The 25,781-nt window shown below is 48.3% G+C and overlaps 1 protein-coding gene across 1 annotated transcript in view; it reads left to right on the top strand.

Annotated features, from left to right (window-relative positions):
* Positions 1 to 25,781, top strand: part of LOC126190822 (venom dipeptidyl peptidase 4-like) — a 382,023-nt gene that overhangs the window by 163,032 nt on the left and 193,210 nt on the right. The window contains exon 7 of the mRNA XM_049931391.1: positions 7,943 to 8,130. Within this exon, the coding sequence (XP_049787348.1) occupies positions 7,943 to 8,130 (188 nt within the window). The remainder of the gene's footprint in view (positions 1 to 7,942; positions 8,131 to 25,781) is intronic.

Here is a 25,781-nt window from a genome sequence, read left to right on the forward strand (position 1 = left end):
TCTCAAGCATACCCACCGATGTCACTTTGCGTAACTATTGCTGTTTGGCAAAATATTATGTACTGGTGTTGGCGATGCGGAGACGACTGTGCTAGCATAAGCTGTCGTCAGCACTCTGGTCGACAAAGAGATAGGTCGAAGATCGATTAGTAGGCGCTGGACCAAGCGTGTCTATCACGAGAGAGGCCAGAGGCACACTAAAAGCAACACGCCGCCAACGGCCTCTCGACAGCATGTATTTAGGCCGCAGTCACTGACCGGAGGGCTTAACTCACACAATCATCCAGTCTGGCTTCTATCAGTTTACTCGCAGAGCGGGTTTAGTTTGTCACAGTCTATGACAGAACATAGCAACCAGAGTGGGACTAGTTTACCTCAACCAGAATTGTACTTTTCTAGTAGTGAGAAACTAAACGTGTAACAGCAAGATTACCGATACTGACATTACATCAGTCTGCAAGAGGGCTATTATTGATGAGCTTGCACTACAAAGCATAGACTCTACTCAAGTTAAGTAAATGTTTCCAGTTCATGTAAACAAAGAACCGTATTACTCCACATGTGCATTTGTGTTGTGGAAACAGGATACAGGTCGCCCATAACATATCCTCTTCCTCACTTCAATGCAGTACAAGACTCTACAACGACTATTAGGCCAAGCGGTGAAGGTCTCTTCTGTACCAGAATGGCTTGTGTGAGAAATATGTGTTGCGTTACTGTGGCGAGCGCAGAATCAGGAGAGCTCACTCAGTACAAAGATTCTTTATTCTGTACAAGAGATGTTATTGGTGTCCTGTCAGAATGTGTGGTCATCCAGGCAGAGGACTGCTACCTCCATATAACTCCCAGCGTTGTATAGTATCCTCATCCTGTAGAGTCTTGTACTGCAAGGTAGCAGGGAAGCACACATGAATTAATATAGTTCTCTATTTACATGAACCTCAAACTTAACTTGAATAGAGTCCATGTGTTGTGGTACAAGCTCCTCGGTAATAGTCCTCTTGCAGAAAATATCGGTAATCTTGCTATTAAAAACTTTAGTGTCTCACTGCTAGTCACTAACCTGGTCACTACATACTGTCATAGCCTGTGATGTGACTTGAACCACTCTGCAAATAAACTGACAGACGCCAACTGGATGACAGTCAGTGCGGCCCTCCAGTCAGCGGCGGCGGCCTAAATACTTGCTGTCGAGGGGGCGTCGGCGGCGTGTTGCTTGTCAGTGTGTCTGTAGCCTATCTCGTGGTAGGTGCCCTTGATCCACCGCCTACTATCGATCTTTGCACTACATCTTTGCCGACCGGTGTACTGGCGACAGCTTATGCTCGCACAGGTACAATTACAAGTGCGGCTAATGACTCGGTGGCGGGCATTTACAGTCGCTCTGACCAGCTATGTTATGACAGAAGCCTGTCTCCTCTCACATAGGTGACAAAGGGAGTGCAGCATTAAGCCAAGGCATGTGGAAATCCAATCCACCACTGCAGCAGACTGCTGTATTCCAGAATGCTACTCCACCTGTATTCAGGCGACTCTCCTGCATGCCCCTCGAAGGTTTGCAATGTCTGGTCTGCAGCTATTGCTGCAACATTCCTGTCTCCTTAGCAGGCTTTGGTGCTCCGAATCCTAGGTTTCTTCTCAACCTTTGTATCAAAATGTTTGTGTGTGTGTGGATTCCTAAGGGACCAAAGTGCTGAGGTCATTGGTCCCAAACCTATGTATCCCTCAAAACAAAACAATACGTTTACATCCCCATGATGCTTATTGTCCTACAATCTTATTTACACTTTCTACACTGACTGTCCTTCTTTTCCTGTTCACTCTGTCACATGATGCACGTTGACTGGTATACGCACAATTTTTCAAATCTTGTGGTCGATCCACTGGATTCGTAGGTAATGAACTAGAACTTCGGCCTTTCCACCATCGATGGACAGAGGCTACACAAGCGAGAACCAAGATTAAGATGGCACTTAGGATGGCACCTGAGACCGAAATACCGGGCAAAGCTTGCGATATTATTCGGTATGTCAGAACACTTATTTCACACTAATGCACCCATTATACGCAACTATAAGTTCGTCGAGAAAACTAAATATACTATAATAGTATAGGAGCAGCAGCGTGATAACCCCAAAATGTCTGTTTCTGGACATTGTAGCGTCCGCATAAATTAACAAGGAAATTAAAATTACTTTCGCAACAACAACAGTTCTAGTTCTGTAGTGGAATAGTAACAATGACTGTACATTAATGATAATGTTAAGTCAACTCCTTGCAAATAGTGAATAACTGAAAACACCAGTTTCACGAAGACTATATACTATGTTCTCACGGAAAGTAGCAGTAAAAGGTGACTTCATGGAGATGCGTGTTTTGGCACTATTACGTTTCTATATGTCTACGGACCTCGTCAGTAGTTACATGTGGACAGCCGCAACATATACACGATCCACTAAAATTGATGTGACCACCTTTCAAAAGACTGAATAACCACCTTTCGCAGCACAGACGTGCAGGAAGAGAATCAGTGAGGTTCCAAAAGGTACCGAAAGGGTTTGGCATGGCTATGCCGACTCCAGTGTCGTGGCTCACTGCGCTCGATTTCTCGGTTGAAGATCCATACCGCGAACAGCCTGGTCGAAGGTCCTCTATTGGGTATAAATCCAAGGAGTTTGGTGGCCTGTAGAGTACGGTAAATTCATTTAGGTTGTTTTCTAACCACACACGTACACTGGGAGCTGTGTGACACATTGCATTGTCCTGCTGGTAGATGCCATTACACCATGGAAAAAGGAACTGCATGTAGGAATGGACATGGTCTCCACCGATATATGCATATGTGTGATCCATTGTGCCTTCCAGAACGAAGAGACTCTTCAGGGAATGCTACAAATATATTTTGCAGTCCATAACGCTGCCTGCTCCCTGCTCCGCCCTGAATTGTTGAATGGACATACATACCAACGGTCATCTGTTCGCTGGAGCATAAAACGTGATTCATCTGGAAAAGCCACCAGTCGACACCTAGTGGACGTACAGTTGTGCTACTGGCGGGCAGCTTCCAGCCTTCATTGCCGATGAACAGCTATCAGCATGGGTGCATGAACTGGGCGCCTGTGATGTAGGCCCAGATGCAGCAGCATTCTCTGAATGGTCATTGAGAAGGCACTGTTCGTAGCACCTTGCCTCATCTGGATGGTCAGTTGTTCGACAGTTCACACGTACACATCTCCACACCCATTGTTCATCCCGGTCATCTACCACCAGTGGTGTACCACAGTTGCCTCGGTGACGGTTTTGGATAGTGCCATTTTATCATGCACAGTGTACTTTAACCATATTGGCAGGTGAACAGTTTACAGACTTTGCCATTTTGGAAATGCTTGCACCCCTGGCCTGAAAGCAAATGGTCATGTGTGTTGGACTTTAGATAAATTGCTCCATTTCCACATTACGACAATGACTGCACCATTTTCCGCATCCGCCCAACAGGCACCATGTAGCCTGAACTCATGGTGCTGCCACCTGCCGCATGTGAGTGGTTATTGCACGTTGACGGCAAACATACAGGGTGGTCACGTTCGTGTGACTGGACTGTGTAATAGGATTTGAAGCTTAAATATTTCAAATCAGGGCCAAATTGGTGAGTGCATTCACGTTTTCAGTAGCTACAAATCTGTTTAGCACCGAAAGACCTGAGTCGAAACAAGGCCCCGGGAGTAGACAGCATTCCATTAGAACTACTGACGGCCTTGGGAGAACCAGTCATGACAAAACTCTACCACCTGGTGAGCAAGATGTACGAGACAGGCGAAATACCCTCAGACTTCAAGAGGAATATAATAATTCCAATCCCAAAGAAAGCAGGTGTTGACTGATGTGAAAATTACCGAACTATCAGTTTAATAAGTCACAGCTGCAAAATACTAACGCGAATTCTTTACATGCGTATGGAAAAACTGGTAGAATCCGACCTCAGTGAAGGTCAGTTTGGATTCCGTAGAAATATTGGAACAAGTGAGGCTACACTGACCCTACGACTTCCCATAGAAGATAGGTTAAGGAAAGAAAAACCTACGTTTCTAGCATTTGTAGACTTAGAGAAAGCTTTTGACAACGTTGACTGGAATACTCTCTTTCAAATTCTAAAGGTGGCAGGGGTAAAATACAGGGAGCGAAAGACTATTTACAATTTGTACAGAAACCAGATGGCAGTTATAAGAGTCGAGGGCATGAAAGGGAAGCAGTGGTTGGGAAGGGAGTGAGACAGGGTTGTAGCCTCTCCCCGATGTTATTCAATCTGTATATTGAGCAAGCAGTAAAGGAAACAAAAGAAAAATTCGGAGTAGGTATTAAAATTCATGGAGAAGAAATAAAAACTTTGAGGTTCGCCGATGACATTGTAATTCTGTCAGAGACAGCAAAGGACTTGGAAGAGCAGTTGAACGGAATGGACAGTGTCTTGACAGGAGGGTATAAGATGAACATCAACAAAAGCAAAACGAGGATAATGGAATGTAGACGAATTACGTCGGGTAATGCTGAGGGAATTAGATTAGGAAATGAGACACTTAAAGCAGTAAAGGAGTATTGCTATTTAGGGAGTAAAATAAGTGATGATGGTCGAAGTAGAGAGGATATCAAATGTAGACTGGCAATGGCAAGGAAAGCGTTTCTGAAGAAGAGAAATTTGTTAACATCGAGTATAGATTTAAGTGTCAGGAAGTCGTTTCTGAAAGTATTTGTATGGAGTGTAGCTATGTATGGAAGTGAAACATGGACGATAAATAGTTTGGACAAGAAGAGAATAGAAGCTTTCGAAATGTGGTGCTACAGAAGAATGCTGAAGATTAGATGGGTAGATCACATAACTAACGAGGAGGTATTGAATAGAATTTGGGAGAAGAGGAGTTTGTGGCACAACTTGACAAAAAGAAGGGACCGGTTAGGAGGACATGTTTTGAGGCATCAAGGGATCATAAAGTTAGCATTGGAGGGCAGCGTGGAGGGTAAAAATCGTAGAGGGAGACCAAGAGATGAATACACTAAGCAGATTCAGAAGGATGTAGGTTGCAGTAGGTACTGGGAGATGAAGAAGCTTGCACAGGATGGAGTAGCATGGTGAACTGCATCAGACCAGTCTCAGGACTGAAGACCACAGCAACAACAACAACACAAATCTGTTACACGGGAAACGTTTTTTACCTTATTTTTTAATGATCCTACTTATGAAGTGTTATGGTCTGCCACTGGTTTTTCTTTACATCAGTGCCTGTGCTCCCACCTCGCTTTCTGTATCCATCTGCTGTCCCCCACAAGGATCCTCTATGACCTCATCCACTTCCCACATATACACCTTTTCCTTGAACACATCTGTATCCCCTATACCAACCGCCACATCGATCCTCTCACCCCCTGGTGTCCCCATTTCTCTCCACTCCCCACCTCCTGCTGCGCCTTTACCGATGTGTTCCCTCCTCTCTCAATGTCCACACTTTCCACCTCCTCTCCTAAAGGAACTTCCGCCCGCATCTCGTGGTCGTGCGGTAGCGTTCTCGCTTCCCACGCCCGGGTTCCCGGGTTCGATTCCCGGCGGGGTCAAGGATTTTCTCTGCCTCGTGATGGCTGGGTGTTGTGTGCTGTCCTTAGGTTAGTTAGGTTTAAGTAGTTCTAAGTTCTAGGGGACTTATGACCACAGCAGTTGAGTCCCATAGTGCTCAGAGCCATTTGAACCATTTGAAAGGAACTTCCACTGTCTCCCTATCCGTGATGATGTGCTTCACCCTGATATTTATTCTTCCTTCCAACTCTGACCCTCCTCTTCCACTGCCCTCCTCCCTTGGCCCCCCTCTCTGCCCCCTTGTGCTGTTTCCTCCCTGCTCCCCCCTGCCCTTCTCATTTCTCTTTTCCCAGTCCTTGCGCTCCCTCCCCATCTCCTGCCCCTTGATATGCTACAGGCTCTGCCTTTCCCCCCCCCCCCCCTTCCTGCCCCCCTCCTCCGTCAAACCCCATCTCTCTTTCCTCTCTCCCTCCTCTCCGACCTCCCCTCTCTCGGCAGGCCCTTCAAATTCTACTGCAGTTACTTTGTTGTGTTTTGATGCTCGCTGTGTATGTTACATCAGTGCAGCGTGTGATCAGTGTCCTCGTCCCATACTGTGAACTCCGTTTTTAATTGTGCTGTTCGTGCCGCCTGCATCGAGTGCCATTTTAACTGTACGTCGATTTTATGTAAACGTGCCTCATCCAAGTCCCCCCCTTTTTAGATTATTTTAACCCTAATTGATTCCCCCTTTGTCATACACACATTTTATCTTTTATCCCCGCATTTTATATATATAATGTTCTCCTGTGATATTCTACGTAATCTCTAGGCTGAAGTGGAGCGAAGGGAAATGAAATCACACAGAAAATAGAAAATGCTGTGCTCCTTAGCTAACCATATAAAGACTCGCAACAGATTCCTGTACATTTAAATACTTACGTAGAACAACGGCAGCATTCGTTCCGTTCTCTCCGATACCCTCGCCAGAAGAAAGTCAAGGAGAAAGAGAAAAATGAACATCGAGTAAAAAATACGAGGAACGAAGCGGATGCAGTGATTACATAGACGTTCTTCTACCTTTGAAAAAGAGATTAATTAATTTTGGTGTTGTTGCTACACCAGCTGGCCATTCGGCCGGGGTGGCCGAGCGGTTCTAGGCGCTACAGTCTGGAACCGCACGACCGCTACGGTCGCAGGTTCGAATCCTGCCTCGGGCATGGATGTGTGTGATGTCCTTAGGTTAGTTAGGTTTAAGTAGTTCTAAGTTCTAGGGGACTGATGACCTTAGAAGTTAAGTCCCATAGTGCTCAGAGCCATTTGAACCATTCTTTCCATGTATGGAGCTTTATATGCGACATATTTGCCACGACTGTTGGATCGCGTCAGCCACAAGAGACCGCGTCTGCTACACGAATAATATCGCCGCCATTCTCCGAGCCTGTCTCCGTATCTCTGGATTTCGGGATATTACATTTCAAAAAAAATGGTTCAAATGGCTCTGAGCACTATGGAACTTAACATCGCAGGTCATCAGTCCCCTAGAACTTGGAACCACTTAAACCTAACTAACCTAAGGACATCACACACATCCATGCCCGAGGCAGGATTCGAACCTGCGACCGTAGCAGTCGCGCGGTTCCGAACTGAAGTTCCTAGAACCGTTCGACAACCGCGGCCGGCTTTTCCCATTTGGATTTGTTGCGAAAGATTGATCACATTGTATATAAATTTTATGGTCTGGATGTTGTGCAACTAGCAACAGAAAGCCAATTTGCAGTTGTTGTTGCTTTAGGGCAGAAAACAGATGAGGTCATAATCGCTTGTGTCAAAACTTAAAATGATCAATTGGCGTATGAATTTGAAGTCTTTAATGCTCAGACCCTAATCACTTGGAGTAGAGGGATACTTAAAGGCGATCACTTTCGTCTGAGAAGGACACTCAAACGGTTGATAATTAAATTTCGTTCGCCATATTACAAAAACGTGATCTACAACTTGTGCTGTATGTGCTAAAATATCTGATAATTCAATTGGCAAATATAAATTAAAACGTAAATTGTTATAAAATCTGCATTGGGCCAGAAACTGAAGCGTCTAGAACCGCTCGGCCACTCCAGCCGGTGATATTAGATTTCTGTTGAGACTTCCTGCATGCATGGTGTCGCATTATGTGTACCACTGTCCCGTATTAACAATGCAAGCCACACGAATGTTCAGGGTGGACGATTGTCGAGTAGGGATCTCTGGATTTTGGGATATTAGATTTCAGTTAGTATTTCCTGCACGCATGGTATCACAGTATAAATACCACAGTCCCATATTAGCAATGCAAGCCACGTGAACACGCAAGGTTATTGTTGAGCTGTAGCCATCTGAGGGTAGGATACGATGTTGCAGCATCATCGTCGCCGGAAGCCACCTTGGGAAACGACGCGGCTTTGGAGTTTTCGCCGGACGGGACTAAGCTGATTTATATCCAGTACGACGTTACCCTGGTGGACAACGCCAGCTTCATACTCGAGTACGGCTCGCCAGGATCTCTGAAACACCAGTACGCCACGCCAGTCACCTTCCGCTACCAGAAGGTACAGTAGTTCTCAGCGGCTCTACGCCATTTGTAACTGTACTGCTGTTTCTGTTATTTTATTCTAGTTCAATATTAATATTCTGCTGCTACTTACCTATACATCGGTACCAAAACTGCATTCACAACGCACATGCTACATTCTGATGCAAACGCACGACGTTAGACACCTGTAAACTTCAAAAAATATGTTTAGGCAAACTAAAATTATTGTGAAATTACAATGTAAAGAAAACCCTAAGCTGCTGATAGGCGTTGACATACATCAACGGGGACAGATGAAAATGTGTGCCCTGACCGGGACTCGAAACCGGGATCTCCTGCTTCCGTGGCAGACACTCTATCCATCTTTTTTTTATTCTCATTGTTGATCGTTGTGTTTGGTCGTTGCGGACGTCGCAAGTCATCCTGTTCAAGTTCAGTGGTTGATTCTTCCACTCAGTTTTTTATTACAGAGGCCAACCGGCTCTCTGACCGAACACGCTGAGCTACGGTGCCGGCAGCTTAGGGTATTGATTTAATTACCATTTCATTCTAACGAGCTGCATGGTCACCGATGGTATCTGTTCTTTCGGACATGTCCGAAAGCACATACACGATCTTAGTATATATAAAATTATTGCATTGCATGTCGTTGATTAGTTTGTTAGTAGTTCCAAAATATTCATCTTTGAACGTACCTCTTGCTACAAGATATCGTGGAAGTTATTAACCATCATTGATATTGTGCTACAGAACAACCAAATAAATACACCGCCTGCCAAAAAAAGCAAAGCACCTAGAAGGAGAGGAGGGACTGAAATGAAACTTCAGGGGGTTAAGGGGGAACGACAGCGTGACGAAAATATTACTCAAATCCACGATTTTTTTCCTCCGTACTTTAATGTGGTAGACAAATAGGGTTTACTGCAATGAATGAAGCCTACATTGAAGCTTTTATTGGTATTTTCTTATTGCAAAATATTAATATCTTCATCCTGTAATTGGGATTTTCCGGAGGCAGCTCTGAAAGGAGGTAGATCGATGGTTGTCGCTTTACCTCTGGTTGTGGTTATCTCAAACATAAAATTAACACGTCGCCCTGATCCTTACAGAAGTAATTTTAGTTAACTGTAGGTATCTGCAAAAATTTTTTGGCGGAATTAGAGATCGTATTTGAAAAAAGTAACATATTTGGACTCATCTTTTTTGACCGAAAAAAATACTACATATGTGATGTTGTCAGTCATACGACCGCACCGCCACCTGAGAGATCGATCCGCCGGATGGGATTCTCTCGATAAACGGAACGGAAGAACGGCTGTGTTAGCCAAAGAGTACACAGCCAGTCGCAATCGCAGTACTTTGCTCGCCGCGAGGCGCCGCTAGGCCACTTCATGTGTTGCGGGGGTGTAGTGCAGTTGTGCCAGTGTACATACAGTTCGTAGCCGCGCTCAGTGGCCAGCCAGCGCCGATGTTAGTCATCGTCTGCAGCTCAGCCATTGCTGCCATCAAGTGTTTGTAGCTCCGTTCCAAGTTAGTCTTCACATTCACCGGATTCGGCATTCAAGATTACGAGAGATTAATTCGTCACTGCAAGATTTGTGACTTGTAAATTATGTCATTCTACAGGCTGTCGCGTCTTCTATAACTGTCAACCAACTGATCATGGACTACAGCAAAGTTAAGTAGTAAATACTTCCTTATTTTGTATTCCTGCTAATTCATTGTGTTTTCCTGTTGAAGCTACCAAGCAGTCTTGGCATAGTAGAACCCACGTTTCCACCTCCTTGGCTACCTCATATTTGCCACCTAATATTTGCCACCTCATGTTGATGGACTCGATTATGGTGGAAGATCGAGAGCGCCGGCCGCGGTGGTCTAGCGGTTCTGGCGCTGCAGTCCGGAAACGCGGGACTGCTACGGTCGCAGGTTCGAATCCTGCCTCGGGCATGGGTGTGTGTGATGTCCTTAGGTTAGTTAGGTTTAAGTAGTTCTAAGTTCTAGGGGACTTATGACCTAAGATGTTGAGTCCCATAGTGCTCAGAGCCATTTGAACCATTTTGAAGATCGAGAGCAATCAAAATATCAACATTAAAAAAATCGATTATGTTACGCTGAAGAGAATTCAATTTCATTCAGGGAAGACTAAAACTCATTACAGTCGGATAAAAATTGTAGCGTGGGTGACGGCAACCATGCCGAAACACATGGTATTTTAAAAAGGAGCTTTGACGTTTGACAAATATTTATCATATAAAAAAAGGGACAAAGCTTGAGACCTACGGGATATCATTGATGCTTGGTCCATAATAGCTATCGGCCCGGCTAGAGGGCGGCCTGCTTTCTCCTCCTTTGACCTGATGAGCCCCCATTTTCGTACTCAAAGACCCTTTCGTCGCTGACCGTATATCTTTAATGAACCATCACAGACTCTATATCTACATCTTCACAGAATCGGCGCATTACATCGCCGATTTTGATTTGAAGGGCCTTTGCCACGTACATTAATGCAGTAATGCCTACCTTGAGTGGACATACGGCCATATTTGAAGCAGTGTTGAAAACTTCGCTTCGGCTGGATGTTATTTTTGGAGCGTATGTCCAAATGAGACTATTGAAATTTTCGTTCACATTTTGAGTTACACCACCCAAACGACGCTTCGGCAAATCAGATTTATTCAGATCAGTATAAATAGGGGTGATGGCATCGGTAACGACTTGTGGCAACCGGTTCTCTAACGCCGTGGAGCGCCGTAAATGCTCGACTTCAAACGCACACAGAATCCTTACTTTTTGGAGTTCGCGCATAATATTTTGGGGAACAATTCTTCAATGTGTATAGATTATAACTCCGTAATAGAAAATATAGAGTTTTGTCGATTGTCACCCTGTCATTCTCCCTTAACAGGGTGTGTGACGTTGTATCAGTGCATACAAAACCGAGTTAAATTTGCGAAGTATGTACCAGTATGTGTCCACCCACTCTGCCCTGGATGTATACCCACTGATTCGGCTGGAAATGCCATTGCGTCCTCAACTGAGGCAAGTTGGGACTCTGTCCCATTGCTGCTATCCACAATATCGTGCACCAGTTACATGTGAGCTGGCCCCGTACACGCTCTATTGAGAAAAGTTCTGGGGACCTTACTGCCCATGGCAGTACCTCAACATCACCCACACAGTTCTCAAGCACACGTGACACTATGTGTGGATGAAATGCCCTCAGAGGACCCCCACCCCTCCCCCAGTCACTACCAGCCGCGACCTAAAGTCTTACTCGACGACTCCACATGCCGTCACACCAGGAGCAATAGTCCTGTGCCTCTCCAAAACGTTGGAAGAATGCGACGTCTTCTTAAATAGCCGCCGCTTTTTCCTGCGATCGTCATCCACTGTAGGACTGTCGATATCTTTAAAAATATCAGGTACCCAGTATCCAGTTAAGTGTGAGCTGGCCCCGTACAAGCTCTATTGGGAAAAGTTCTGGGGATCTTACTGCCCATGGCAGTACCTCAACATCACCCACACAGTTCTCAAGCACACGTGGCATTATGTGTGGTTGAAGAGCCCTCAGAGGACCCCCCCAGTCACTACCAGCCGCGGCCTAAAGTCTTACTCGACGACTCCACATGCCGTGACACCAGGAGCAATAGTCCTGTGCCTCTCCAAAACGTTGGAAGAATGCGACGTCTTCTTAAATCGCCGCCGCTTTTTCCTGCGATCGTCATCCACTGTAGGACTGTCGATATCTTTAAAAATATCAGGTATCCAGTATCCAGTTTCATGTGAGCTGGCCCCGTACAAGCTCTATTGGGAAAAGTTCTGGGGATCTTACTGCCCATGGCAGTACCTCAACATCACCCACACAGTTCTCAAGCACACGTGACACTATGTGTGCATGAAATGCACTCAGAGGACCCCCACCCCTCCCCCAGTCACTACCAGCCGCGACCTAAAGTCTTACTCGACGACTCCACATGCCGTGACACCAGGAGCAATAGTCCTGTGCCTCTCCAAAACGTTGGAAGAATGCGACGTCTTCTTAAATCGCCGCCGCTTTTTCCTGCGATCGTCATCCACTGTAGGACTGACGATATCTTTAAAAATATCTGGTATCCAGTATCTAGTTACATGTAAGCTGGACCCGTACAAGCTCTATTGGGATAAATTCTGGGGATCTTACTGCCCATGGCAGTACCTCAACATCACCCACACAGTTCTCAAGCACACGTGACACTATGTGTGCATGAAATGCCCTCAGAGGACACCCACCCCTCCCCCAGTCACTACCAGCCGCGACCTAAAGTCTTACTCGACGACTCCACATGCCGTGACACCAGGAGCAATAGTCCTGTGCCTCTCCAAAACGTTGGAAGAATGCGACGCCTTCTTAAATCGCCGCCGCCTTTTCCTGCGATCGTCATCCACTGTAGGACTGTCTATATCGTTAAAAATATCAGGTATCCAGTATCCAGTTACATGTGAGCTGGCCCCGTACAAGCTCTATTGGGAAAAGTTCTGGGGACCTTACTGCCCATGGCAGTACCTCAACATCATCCACACAGTTCTCAAGCACACGTGACACTATGTGTGGATGAAATGCCCTCAGAGGACCGCCCACCCCCAGTCACTACCAGCCGCGACCTAAAGTCATACTCGACGACTCCACATGCCGTCACACCAGGAGCAATAGTCCTGTGCCTCTCCAAAACGTTGGAAAAATGCGACGTCTTCTTAAATCGCCGCCGCTTTTTCCTGCGATCGTCATCCACTGTAGGACTGTCGATATCTTTAAAAATATCAGGTATCCAGTATCCAGTTACATGTGAGCTGGCCCCGTACAAGCTCAATTGGGAAAAGTTCTGGGGATCTTACTGCCCATGGCAGTACCTCAACATCACCCACACAGTTCTCAAGCACACGTGACACTATGTGTGCATGAAATGCCCTCAGAGGACCCCCACCCCTCCCCCAGTCACTACCAGCCGCGACCTAAAGTCTTACTCGACGACTCCACATGCCGTGACACCAGGAGCAATAGTCCTGTGCCTGTCCAAAACGTTGGAAGAATGGGACGTCTTCTTAAATCGCCGCCGCTTTTTCCTGCGATCGTCATCCACTGTAGGACTGTCGATATCTTTAAAAATATCAGGTATCCAGTATCCAGTTACATGTGAGCTGGCCCCGTACAAGCTCTATTGGGAAAAGTTCTGGGGATCTTACTGCCCATGGCAGTACCTCAACATCACCCACACAGTTCTCAAGCACACGTGACACTATGTGTGCATGAAATGCCCTCAGAGGACCCCCACCCCTCCCCCAGTCACTACCAGCCGCGACCTAAAGTCTTACTCGACGACTCCACATGCCGTGACACCAGGAGCAATAGTCCTGTGCCTCTCCAAAACGTTGGAAGAATGCGACGTCTTCTTAAATCGCCGCCGCTTTTTCCTGCGATCGTCATCCACTGTAGGACTGTCGATATCTTTAAAAATATCAGGTATCCAGTATCCAGTTAAGTGTGAGCTGGCCCCGTACAAGCTCTATTGGGAAAAGTTCTGGGGATCTTACTGCCCATGGCAGTACCTCAACATCACCCACACAGTTCTCAAGCACACGTGACACTATGTGTGCATGAAATGCCCTCAGGGGACACCCACCCCTCCCCCAGTCACTACCAGCCGCGACCTAAAATCTTACTCGACGACTCCACATGCCGTGACACCAGGAGCAATAGTCCTGCGCCTCTCCAAAACGTTGGAAGAATGCGACGTCTTCTTAAATCGCCGCCGCTTTTTCCTGCGATCGTCATCCACTGTAGGACTGTCTATATCGTTAAAAATATCAGGTATCCAGTATCCAGTTACATGTGAGCTGGCCCCGTACAAGCTCTATTGGGAAAAGTTCTGGGGACCTTACTGCCCATGGCAGTACCTCAACATCATCCACACAGTTCTCAAGCACACGTGACACTATGTGTGGATGAAATGCCCTCAGAGGACCGCCCACCCCCAGTCACTACCAGCCGCGACCTAAAGTCATACTCGACGACTCCACATGCCGTGACACCAGGAGCAATAGTCCTGTGCCTCTCCAAAACGTTGGAAAAATGCGACGTCTTCTTAAATCGCCGCCGCTTTTTCCTGCGATCGTCATCCACTGTAGGACTGTGTATATCGTTAAAAATATCAGGTATCCAGTATCTAGTTACATGTGAGCTGGACCCGTATAAGCTCTATTGGGAAAAGTTCTGGGATCTTTCTGGCCATGGCAGTACCTCAACATCACCCACACAGTTCTCAAGCACACGTGACACTATGTGTGCATGAAATGCCCTCAGAGGACCCCCACCCCTCCCCCAGTCACTACCAGCCGCGACCTAAAGTCTTACTCGACGACTCCACATGCCGTGACACCAGGAGCAATAGTCCTGTGCCTCTCCAAAACGTTGGAAGAATGCGACGTCTTCTTAAATCGCCGCCGCTTTTTCCTGCGATCGTCATCCACTGTAGGACTGTCGACATCTTTAAAAATATCAGGTATCTAGTATCCAGTTAAGTGTGAGCTGGCCCCGTACAAGCTCTATTGGGAAAAGTTCTGGGGATCTTACTGCCCGTGGCAGTACCTCAACATCACCCACACAGTTCTCAAGCACACGTGGCATTATGTGTGCATGAAGTGCCCTCAGAGGACCCCCCCCCCCCCCACCAGTCACTACCAGCCGCGGGCTAAAGTCTTACTCGACGACTCCACATGCCGTGACACCAGGAGCAATAGTCCTGTGCCTCTCCAAAACGTTGGAAGGATGCGACGTCTTCTTAAATCGCCGCCGCTTTTACCTGCGATCGTCATCCACTGTAGGACTGTCGATATCTTTAAAAATATCAGGTATCCAGTATCCAGTTACATGTGAGCTGGCCCCGTACAAGCTCTATTGGGAAAAGTTCTGGGGACCTTACTGCCCATGGCAGTACCTCAACATCACCCACACAGTTCTCAAGCACACATGACACTATGTGTGCATGAAATGCCCTCAGAGGACCCCCACCCCTCCCCCAGTCACTACCAGCCGCGACCTAAAGTCTTACTCGACGACTCCACATGCCGTGACACCAGGAGCAATAGTCCTGTGCCTCTCCAAAACGTTGGAAGAATGCGACGTCTCCTTAAATCGCCGCCGCTTTTTCCTGCGATCGTCATCCACTGTAGGACTGTCGATATCTTTAAAAATATCAGGTATCCAGTATCCAGTTACGTGTGAGCTGGCCCCGTACAAGCTCTATTGGGAAAAGTTCTGGGGATCTTACTGCCCATGGCAGTACCTCAACATCACACACACAGTTCTCAAGCACACGTGGCATTATGTGTGGATGAAGTGCCCTCAGAGGACCTCCCCCCCCCAGTCACTACCAGCCGCGGCCTAAAGTCTTACTCGACGACTCCACATGCCGTGACACCAGGAGCAATAGTCCTGTGCCTCTCCAAAACGTTGGAAGAATGCGACGTCTTCTTAAATCGCCGCCGCTTTTTCCTGCGATCGTCATCCACTGTAGGACTGTCGATATCTTTAAAAATATCAGGTATCCAGTATCCAGTTACATGTGAGCTGGCCTCGTACAAGCTCTATTGGGAAAAGTTCTGGGGATCGTACAGCCCATGGCAGTACCTCAACATCACCCACACAGTTCTCAAGCACACGTGACACTAAGTGTGCATGAAATGCCCTCAGAGGACCCCCACCCCTCCCCCAGTCACTACCAGCCGCGACCTAAAGTCTTACTCGACGACTCCACATGCCGTGACACCAGGAGCAATAGTCCTGTGCCTCTCCAAAACGTTGGAAGAATGCGACGTCTTCTTAAATCGCCGCCGCTTTTTCCTGCGATCGTCATCCACTGTAGGACTGTCTATATCGTTAAAAATATCAGGTATCCAGTATCCAGTTAGATGTGAGCTGGCCCCGTACAAGCTCTATTGGGAAAAGTTCTGGGGACCTTACTGCCCATGGCAGTACCTCAACATCATCCACACAGTTCTCAAGCACACGTGACACTATGTGTGGATGAAATGCCCTCAGAGGACCGCCCACCCCCAGTCACTACCAGCCGCGACCTAAAGTCATACTCGACGACTCCACATGCCGTGACACCAGGAGCAATAGTCCTGTGCCTCTCCAAAACGTTGGAAGAATGCGACGTCTTCTTAAATCGCCGCCGCTTTTTCCTGCGATCGTCATCCACTGTAGGACTGTCTATATCGTTAAAAATATCAGGTATCCAGTATCCAGTTACATGTGAGCTCGCCCCGTACAAGCTCTATTGGGAAAAGTTCTGGGGATCTTACTGCCCATGGCAGTACCTCAACATCACCCACACAGTTCTCAAGCACACGTGACACTATGTGTGCATGAAATGCCCTCAGAGGACCCCCACCCCTCCCCCAGTCACTACCAGCCGCGACCTAAAGTCTTACTCGACGACTCCACATGCCGTGACACCAGGAGCAATAGTCCTGTGCCTCTCCAAAACGTTGGAAGAACGCGACGTCTTCTTAAATCGCCGCCGCTTTTTCCTGCGATCGTCATCCACTGTAGGACTGTCGATATCTTTAAAAATATCAGGTATCCAGTATCCAGTTCAGTGTGAGCTGGCCCCGTACAAGCTCTATTGGGAAAAGTTCTGGGGATCTTACTGCCCATGGCAGTACCTCAACATCACACACACAGTTCTCAAGCACACGTGGCATTATGTGTGGATGAAGTGCCCTCAGAGGACCCCCCCCAGTCACTACCAGCCGCGGCCTAAAGTCTTACTCGACGACTCCACATGCCGTGACACCAGGAGCAATAGTCCTGTGCCTCTCCAAAACGTTGGAAGAATGCGACGTCTTCTTAAATCGCCGCCGCTTTTTCCTGCGATCGTCATCCACTGTAGGACTGTCGATATCTTCAAAAACATCAGGTATCCAGTATCCAGTTACATGTGAGCTGGCCTCGTACAAGCTCTATTGGGAAAAGTTCTGGGGATCGTACTGCCCATGGCAGTACCTCAACATCACCCACACAGTTCTCAAGCACACGTGACACTATGTGTGCATGAAATGCCCTCAGAGGACCCCCACCCCTCCCCCAGTCACTACCAGCCGCGACCTAAAGTCTTACTCGACGACTCCACATGCCGTGACACCAGGAGCAATAGTCCTGTGCCTCTCCAAAACGTTGGAAGAATGCGACGTCTTCTTAAATCGCCGCCGCTTTTTCCTGCGATCGTCATCCACTGTAGGACTGTCGATATCTTTAAAAATATCAGGTATCCAGTATCCAGTTACATGTGAGCTGGCCTCGTACAAGCTCTATTGGGAAAAGTTCTGGGGATCTTACTGCCCATGGCAGTACCTCAACATCACCCACTTAGTTCTCAAGCACACGTGGCATTATGTGTGGATGAAATGCCCTCAGAGGACCACCCACCCCCAGTCACTACCAGCCGCGACCTAAAGTCATACTCGACGACTCCACATGCCGTGACACCAGGAGCAATAGTCCTGTGCCTCTCCAAAACGTTGGAAGAATGCGACGTCTTCTTAAATCGCCGCCGCTTTTTCCTGCGATCGTCATCCACTGTAGGACTGTCTATATCGTTAAAAATATCAGGTATCCAGTATCTAGTTACATGTGAGCTGGACCCGTACAAGCTCTATTGGGAAAAGTTCTGGGATCTTGCTGCCCATGGCAGTACCTCAACATCACCCACACAGTTCTCAAGCACACGTGAAACTATGTGTGGATGAAATGCCCTCAGAGGACCCCCACCCCCTCCCCCCACTCACTACCAGCCGCGACCTAAAGTCTTACTCGACGACTCCACATGCCGTGACACCAGGAGCAATAGTCCTGTGCCTCTCCAAAACGTTGGAAGAATGCGACGTCTTCTAAAATGTCGCCGCTTTTTCCTGCGATCGTCATCCACTGTAGGACTGTCGATATCTTTAAAAATATCATGTATCCAGTATCCAGTTAAGTGTGAGCTGGCCCCGTACAAGCTCTATTGGGATAAGTTCTGGGGATCTTACTGCCCATGGCAGAACCTCAACATCACCCGCACAGTTCTCAAGCACACGTGGCATTATGTGTGGATGAAGTGCCCTCAGAGGACCCTGCCCCAGTCACTACCAGCCGCGGCCTAAAGTCTTACTCGACGACTCCACATGCCGTGACACCAGGAGCAATAGTCCTGTGCCTCTCCAAAACGTTGGAAGAATGCGACGTCTTCTTAAATCACCGCCGCTTTTTCCTGCGATCGTCATCCACTGTAGGACTGTCGATATCTTTAAAAATATCAGGTATCCAGTATCCAGTGACATGTGAGCTGGCCCCGTACAAGCTCTATTGGGAAAAGTTCTGGGGATCTTACTGCCCATGGCAGTACCTCAACATCACCCACACAGTTCTCAAGCACACGTGGCATTATGTGTGGATGAAGTGCCCTCAGAGGACCCTGCCCCAGTCACTACCAGCCGCGGCCTAAAGTCTTACTCGACGACTCCACATGCCGTGACACCAGGAGCAATAGTCCTGTGCCTCTCCAAAACGTTGGAAGAATGCGACGTCTTCTTAAATCACCGCCGCTTTTTCCTGCGATCGTCATCCACTGTAGGACTGTCGATATCTTTAAAAATATCAGGTATCCAGTATCCAGTGACATGTGAGCTGGCCCAGTACAAGCTCTATTGGGAAAAGTTCTGGGGATCTTACTGCCCATGGCAGTACCTCAACATCACCCACACAGTTCTCAAGCACACGTGACACTATGTGTGCATGAAATGCCCTCAGAGGACCCCCACCCCTCCCCCAGTCACTACCAGCCGCGACCTAAAGTCTTACTCGACGACTCCACATGCCGTGACACCAGGAGCAATAGTCCTGTGCCTCTCCAAAACGTTGGAAGAATGCGACGTCTTCTTAAATCGCCGCCGCTTTTTCCTGCGATCGTCATCCACTGTAGGACTGTCGATATCTTTAAAAATATCAGGTATCCAGTATCCAGTTCAGTGTGAGCTGGCCCCGTACAAGCTCTATTGGGAAAAGTTCTGGGGATCTTACTGCCCATGGCAGTACCTCAACATCACACACACAGTTCTCAAGCACACGTGGCATTATGTGTGGATGAAGTGCCCTCAGAGGACCCCCCCCAGTCACTACCAGCCGCGGCCTAAAGTCTTACTCGACGACTCCACATGCCGTGACACCAGGAGCAATAGTCCTGTGCCTCTCCAAAACGTTGGAAGAATGCGACGTCTTCTTAAATCGCCGCCGCTTTTTCCTGCGATCGTCATCCACTGTAGGACTGTCGATATCTTCAAAAACATCAGGTATCCAGTATCCAGTTACATGTGAGCTGGCCTCGTACAAGCTCTATTGGGAAAAGTTCTGGGGATCGTACTGCCCATGGCAGTACCTCAACATCACCCACACAGTTCTCAAGCACACGTGACACTATGTGTGCATGAAATGCCCTCAGAGGACCCCCACCCCTCCCCCAGTCACTACCAGCCGCGACCTAAAGTCTTACTCGACGACTCCACATGCCGTGACACCAGGAGCAATAGTCCTGTGCCTCTCCAAAACGTTGGAAGAATGCGACGTCTTCTTAAATCGCCGCCGCTTTTTCCTGCGATCGTCATCCACTGTAGGACTGTCGATATCTTTAAAAATATCAGGTATCCAGTATCCAGTTACATGTGAGCTGGCCTCGTACAAGCTCTATTGGGAAAAGTTCTGGGGATCTTACTGCCCATGGCAGTACCTCAACATCACCCACTTAGTTCTCAAGCACACGTGGCATTATGTGTGGATGAAATGCCCTCAGAGGACCACCCACCCCCAGTCACTACCAGCCGCGACCAAAAGTCATACTCGACGACTCCACATGCCGTGACACCAGGAGCAATAGTCCTGTGCCTCTCCAAAACGTTGGAAGAATGCGACGTCTTCTTAAATCGCCGCCGCTTTTTCCTGCGATCGTCATCCACTGTAGGACTGTCGATATCTTTAAAAATATCATGTATCCAGTATCCAGTTAAGTGTGAGCTGGCCCCGTACAAGCTCTATTGGGATAAGTTCTGGGGATCTTACTGCCCATGGCAGAACCTCAACATCACCCGCACAGTTCTCAAGCACACGTGGCATTATGTGTGGATGAAGTGCCCTCAGAGGACCCTGCCCCAGTCACTACCAGCCGCGGCCTAAAGTCTTACTCGACGACTCCACATGCCGTGACACCAGGAGCAATAGTCCTGTGCCTCTCCAAAACGTTGGAAGAATGCGACGTCTTCTTAAATCACCGCCGCTTTTTCCTGCGATCGTCATCCACTGTAGGACTGTCGATATCTTTAAAAATATCAGGTATCCAGTATCCAGTGACATGTGAGCTGGCCCCGTACAAGCTCTATTGGGAAAAGTTCTGGGGATCTTACTGCCCATGGCAGTACCTCAACATCACCCACACAGTTCTCAAGCACACGTGACACTATGTGTGCATGAAATGCCCTCAGAGGACCCCCACCCCTCCCCCAGTCACTACCAGCCGCGACCTAAAGTCTTACTCGACGACTCCACATGCCGTGACACCAGGAGCAATAGTCCTGTGCCTCTCCAAAACGTTGGAAGAATGCGACGTCTTCTTAAATCGCCGCAGCTTTTTCCTGCGATCGTCATCCACTGTAGGACTGTCTATATCGTTAAAAATATCAGGTATCCAGTATCCAGTTACGTGTGAGCTGGCCCCGTACAAGCTCTATTGGGAAAAGTTCTGGGGACCTTACTGCCCATGGAAGTACCTCAACATCATCCACACAGTTCTCAAGCACACGTGACACTATGTGTGGATGAAATGGCCTCAGAGGGCCGCCCACCCCCAGTCACTACCAGCCGCGACCTAAAGTCATACTCGACGACTCCACATGCCGTGACACCGGGAGCAATAGTCCTGTGCCTCTCCAAAACGTTGGAAGAATGCGACGTCTTCTTAAATCGCCGCCGCTTTTTCCTGCGATCGTCATCCACTGTAGGACTGTCTATATCGTTAAAAATATCAGGTATCCAGTATCTAGTTACATGTGAACTGGACCCGTACAAGCTCTATTGGGAAAAGTTCTGGGATCATGCTGCCCATGGCAGTACCTCAACATCACCCACACAGTTCTCAAGCACACGTGACACTATGTGTGGATGAAATGCCCTCAGAGGACCCCCACCCTCTCCCCCCAGTCACTACCAGCCGCGACCTAAAGTCTTACTCGACGACTCCACATGCCGTGACACCAGGAGCAATAGTCCTGTGCCTCTCCAAAACGTTGGAAGAATGCGACGTCTTCTTAAATCGCCGCCGCTTTTTCCTGCGATCGTCATCCACTGTAGGACTGTCGATATCTTTAAAAATATCAGGTATCCAGTATCCAGTTACATGTGAGCTGGCCCCGTACAAGCTCTATTGGGAAAAGTTCTGGGGATCTTACTGCCCATGGCAGTACCTCAACATCACCCACACAGTTCTCAAGCACACGTGGCATTATGTGTGCATGAAGTGCCCTCAGAGGACCCCCCCCCCCAGTCACTACCAGCCGCGGCCTAAAGTCTTACTCGACGACTCCACATGCCGTGACACCAGGAGCAATAGTCCTGTGCCTCTCCAAAACGTTGGAAGGATGCGACGTCTTCTTAAATCGCCGCCGCTTTTTCCTGCGATCGTCATCCACTGTAGGACTGTCTATATCGTTAAAAATATCAGGTATCCAGTATCCAGTTACATGTGAGCTGGCCCCGTACAAGCTCTATTGGGAAAAGTTCTGGGGACCTTACTGCCCATGGCAGTACCTCAACATCACCCACACAGTTCTCAAGCACACGTGACACTATGTGTGGATGAAATGCCCTCAGAGGACTTCCACCCCCTCACCCCAGTCACTACCAGCCGCGACCTAAAGTCTTACTCGACGACTCCACATGCCGTGACACCAGGAGCAATAGTCCTGTGCCTCTCCAAAACGTTGGAAGAATGCGACGTCTTCTTAAATCGTCGCCGCTTTTTCCTGCGATCGTCATCCACTGTAGGACTGTCGATATCTTTAAAAATATCAGGTATCCAGTATCCAGTTAAGTGTGAGCTGGCCCCGTACAAGCTCTATTGGGATAAGTTCTGGGGATCTTACTGCCCATGGCAGAACCTCAACATCACCCACACAGTTCTCAAGCACACGTGGCATTATGTGTGGATGAAGTGCCCTCAGAGGACCCTGCCCCAGTCACTACCAGCCGCGGCCTAAAGTCTTACTCGACGACTCCACATGCCGTGACACCAGGAGCAATAGTCCTGTGCCTCTCCAAAACGTTGGAAGAATGCGACGTCTTCTTAAATCGCCGCCGCTTTTTCCTGCGATCGTCATCCACTGTAGGACTGTCGATATCTTTAAAAATATCAGGTATCCAGTATCCAGTTACATGTGAGCTGGCCCCGTACAAGCTCTATTGGGAAAAGTTCTGGGGATCTTACTGCCAATGGCAGTACCTCAACATCACCCACACAGTTCTCAAGCACACGTGGCATTATGTGTGCATGAAGTGCCCTCAGAGGACCCCCCCCCCCCCCCCAGTCACTACCAGCCGCGGCCTAAAGTCTTACTCGACGACTTCACATGCCGTGACACCAGGTTCAATAGTCCTGTGCCTCTCCAAAACGTTGGAAGAATGCGACGTCTTCTTAAATCGCCGCCGCTTTATCCTGCGATCGTCATCCACTGTAGGACTGTCGATATCTTTAAAAATATCAGGTATCCAGTATCCAGTTACATGTGAGCTGGCCCCATACAAGCTCTATTGGGAAAAGTTCTGGGGATCTTACTGCCCATGGCAGTACCTCAACATCACCCACACAGTTCTCAAGCACACGTGACACTATGTGTGCATGAAATGCCCTCAGAGGACCCCCACCCCTCCCCCAGTCAGTACCAGCCGCGACCTAAAGTCTTACTCGACGACTCCACATGCCGTGATACCAGGAGCAATAGTCCTGTGCCTCTCCAAAACGTTGGAAGAATGCGACGTCTTCTTAAATCGCCGCCGCTTTTTCCTGCGATCGTCATCCACTGTAGGACTGTCGATATCTTTAAAAATATCAGGTATCCAGTATCCAGTTAAGTGTGAGCTGGCCCCGTACAAGCTCTATTGGGATAAGTTCTGGGGATCTTACTGCCCATGGCAGAACCTCAACATCACCCACACAGTTCTCAAGCACACGTGGCATTATGTGTGGATGAAGTGCCCTCAGAGGACCCTGCCCCAGTCACTACCAGCCGCGGCCTAAAGTCTTACTCGACGACTCCACATGCCGTGACACCAGGAGCAATAGTCCTGTGCCTCTCCAAAACGTTGGAAGAATGCGACGTCTTCTTAAATCGCCGCCGCTTTTTCCTGCGATCGTCATCCACTGTAGGACTGTCGATATCTTTAAAAATATCAGGTATCCAGTATCCAGTTACATGTGAGCTGGCCCCGTACAAGCTCTATTGGGAAAAGTTCTGGGGATCTTACTGCCAATGGCAGTACCTCAACATCACCCACACAGTTCTCAAGCACACGTGGCATTATGTGTGCATGAAGTGCCCTCAGAGGACCCCCCCCCCCCCCCCAGTCACTACCAGCCGCGGCCTAAAGTCTTACTCGACGACTTCACATGCCGTGACACCAGGTTCAATAGTCCTGTGCCTCTCCAAAACGTTGGAAGAATGCGACGTCTTCTTAAATCGCCGCCGCTTTTTCCTGCGATCGTCATCCACTGTAGGACTGTCGATATCTTTAAAAATATCAGGTATCCAGTATCTAGTTACATCTGAGCTGGCCCCATACAAGCTCTATTGGGAAAAGTTCTGGGGATCTTACTGCCCATGGCAGTACCTCAACATCACCCACACAGTTCTCAAGCACATGTGACACTATGTGTGCATGAAATGCCCTCAGAGGACCCCCACCCCTCCCCCAGTCAGTACCAGCCGCGACCTAAAGTCTTACTCGACGACTCCACATGCCGTGATACCAGGAGCAATAGTCCTGTGCCTCTCCAAAACGTTGGAAGAATGCGACGTCTTCTTAAATCGCCGCCGCTTTTTCCTGCGATCGTCATCCACTGTAGGACTGTCGATATCTTTAAAAATATCAGGTATCCAGTATCCAGTTAAGTGTGAGCTGGCCCCGTACAAGCTCTATTGGGATAAGTTCTGGGGATCTTACTGCCCATGGCAGAACCTCAACATCACCCACACAGTTCTCAAGCACACGTGGCATTATGTGTGGATGAAGTGCCCTCAGAGGACCCTGCCCCAGTCACTACCAGCCGTGGCCTAAAGTCTTACTCAACGACTCCACATGCCGTGACACCAGGAGCAATAGTCCTGTGCCTCTCCAAAACGTTGGAAGAATGCGACGTCTTCTTAAATCGCCGCCGCTTTTTCCTGCGATCGTCATCCACTGTAGGACTATCGATATCTTTAAAAATATCAGGTATCCAGTATCCAGTTACATGTGAGCTGGCCCCGTACAAACTCTATTGGGAAAAGTTCTGGGGATCTTACTGCCCATGGCAGTACCTCAACATCACATACACTGTTCTCAAGCACACGTGACACTATGTGTGCATGAAATGCCCTCAGAGGACCCCCACCCCTCCCCCAGTCACTACCAGCCGCGACCTAAAGTCTTACTCGACGACTCCACATGCCGTGACACCAGGAGCAATAGTCCTGTGCCTTTCCAAAACGTTGGAAGAATGCGACGTCTTCTTAAATCGCCGCCGCTTTTTCCTGCGATCGTCATCCACTGTAGGACTGTCGATATCTTTAAAAATATCAGGATCCAGTATCCAGTTAAGTGTGAGCTGGAACCGTACAAGCTCTATTGGGAAAAGTTTTGGGGATCTTACTGCCCATGGCAGTACCTCAACATCACACACACAGTTCTCAAGCACACGTGACACTATGTGTGCATGAAATGCCCTCAGAGGACCCCCACCCCTCCCCCAGTCACTACCAGCCGGGACCTAAAGTCTTACTCGACGACTCCACATGCCGTGACACCAGGAGCAATAGTCCTGTGCCTCTCCAAAACGTTGGAAGAATGCGACGTCTTCTTAAATCGCCGCCGCTTTTTCCTGCGATCGTCATCCACTGTAGGACTGTCTATATCGTTAAAAATATCAGGTATCCAGTATCCAGTTAGATGTGAGCTGGCCCCGTACAAGCTCTATTGGGAAAAGTTCTGGGGACCTTACTGCCCATGGCAGTACCTCAACATCATCCACACAGTTCTCAAGCACACGTGACACTATGTGTGGATGAAATGCCCTCAGAGGACCGCCCACCCCCAGTCACTACCAGCCGCGACCTAAAGTCATACTCGACGACTCCACATGCCGTGACACCAGGAGCAATAATCCTGTGCCTCTCCAAAACGTTGGAAGAATGCGACGTCTTCTTAAATCGCCGCCGCTTTTCCTGCGATCGTCATCCACTGTAGGACTGTCTATATCGTTAAAAATATCAGGTATCCAGTATCTTGTTACATGTGAGCTGGCCCCGTACAAGCTCTATTGGGAAAAGTTCTGGGATCTTGCTGCCCATGGC

Source organism: Schistocerca cancellata, chromosome 6 (genome assembly GCF_023864275.1).
Source record: "Schistocerca cancellata isolate TAMUIC-IGC-003103 chromosome 6, iqSchCanc2.1, whole genome shotgun sequence".
NCBI classification, from domain to species: domain Eukaryota; kingdom Metazoa; phylum Arthropoda; class Insecta; order Orthoptera; family Acrididae; genus Schistocerca; species Schistocerca cancellata.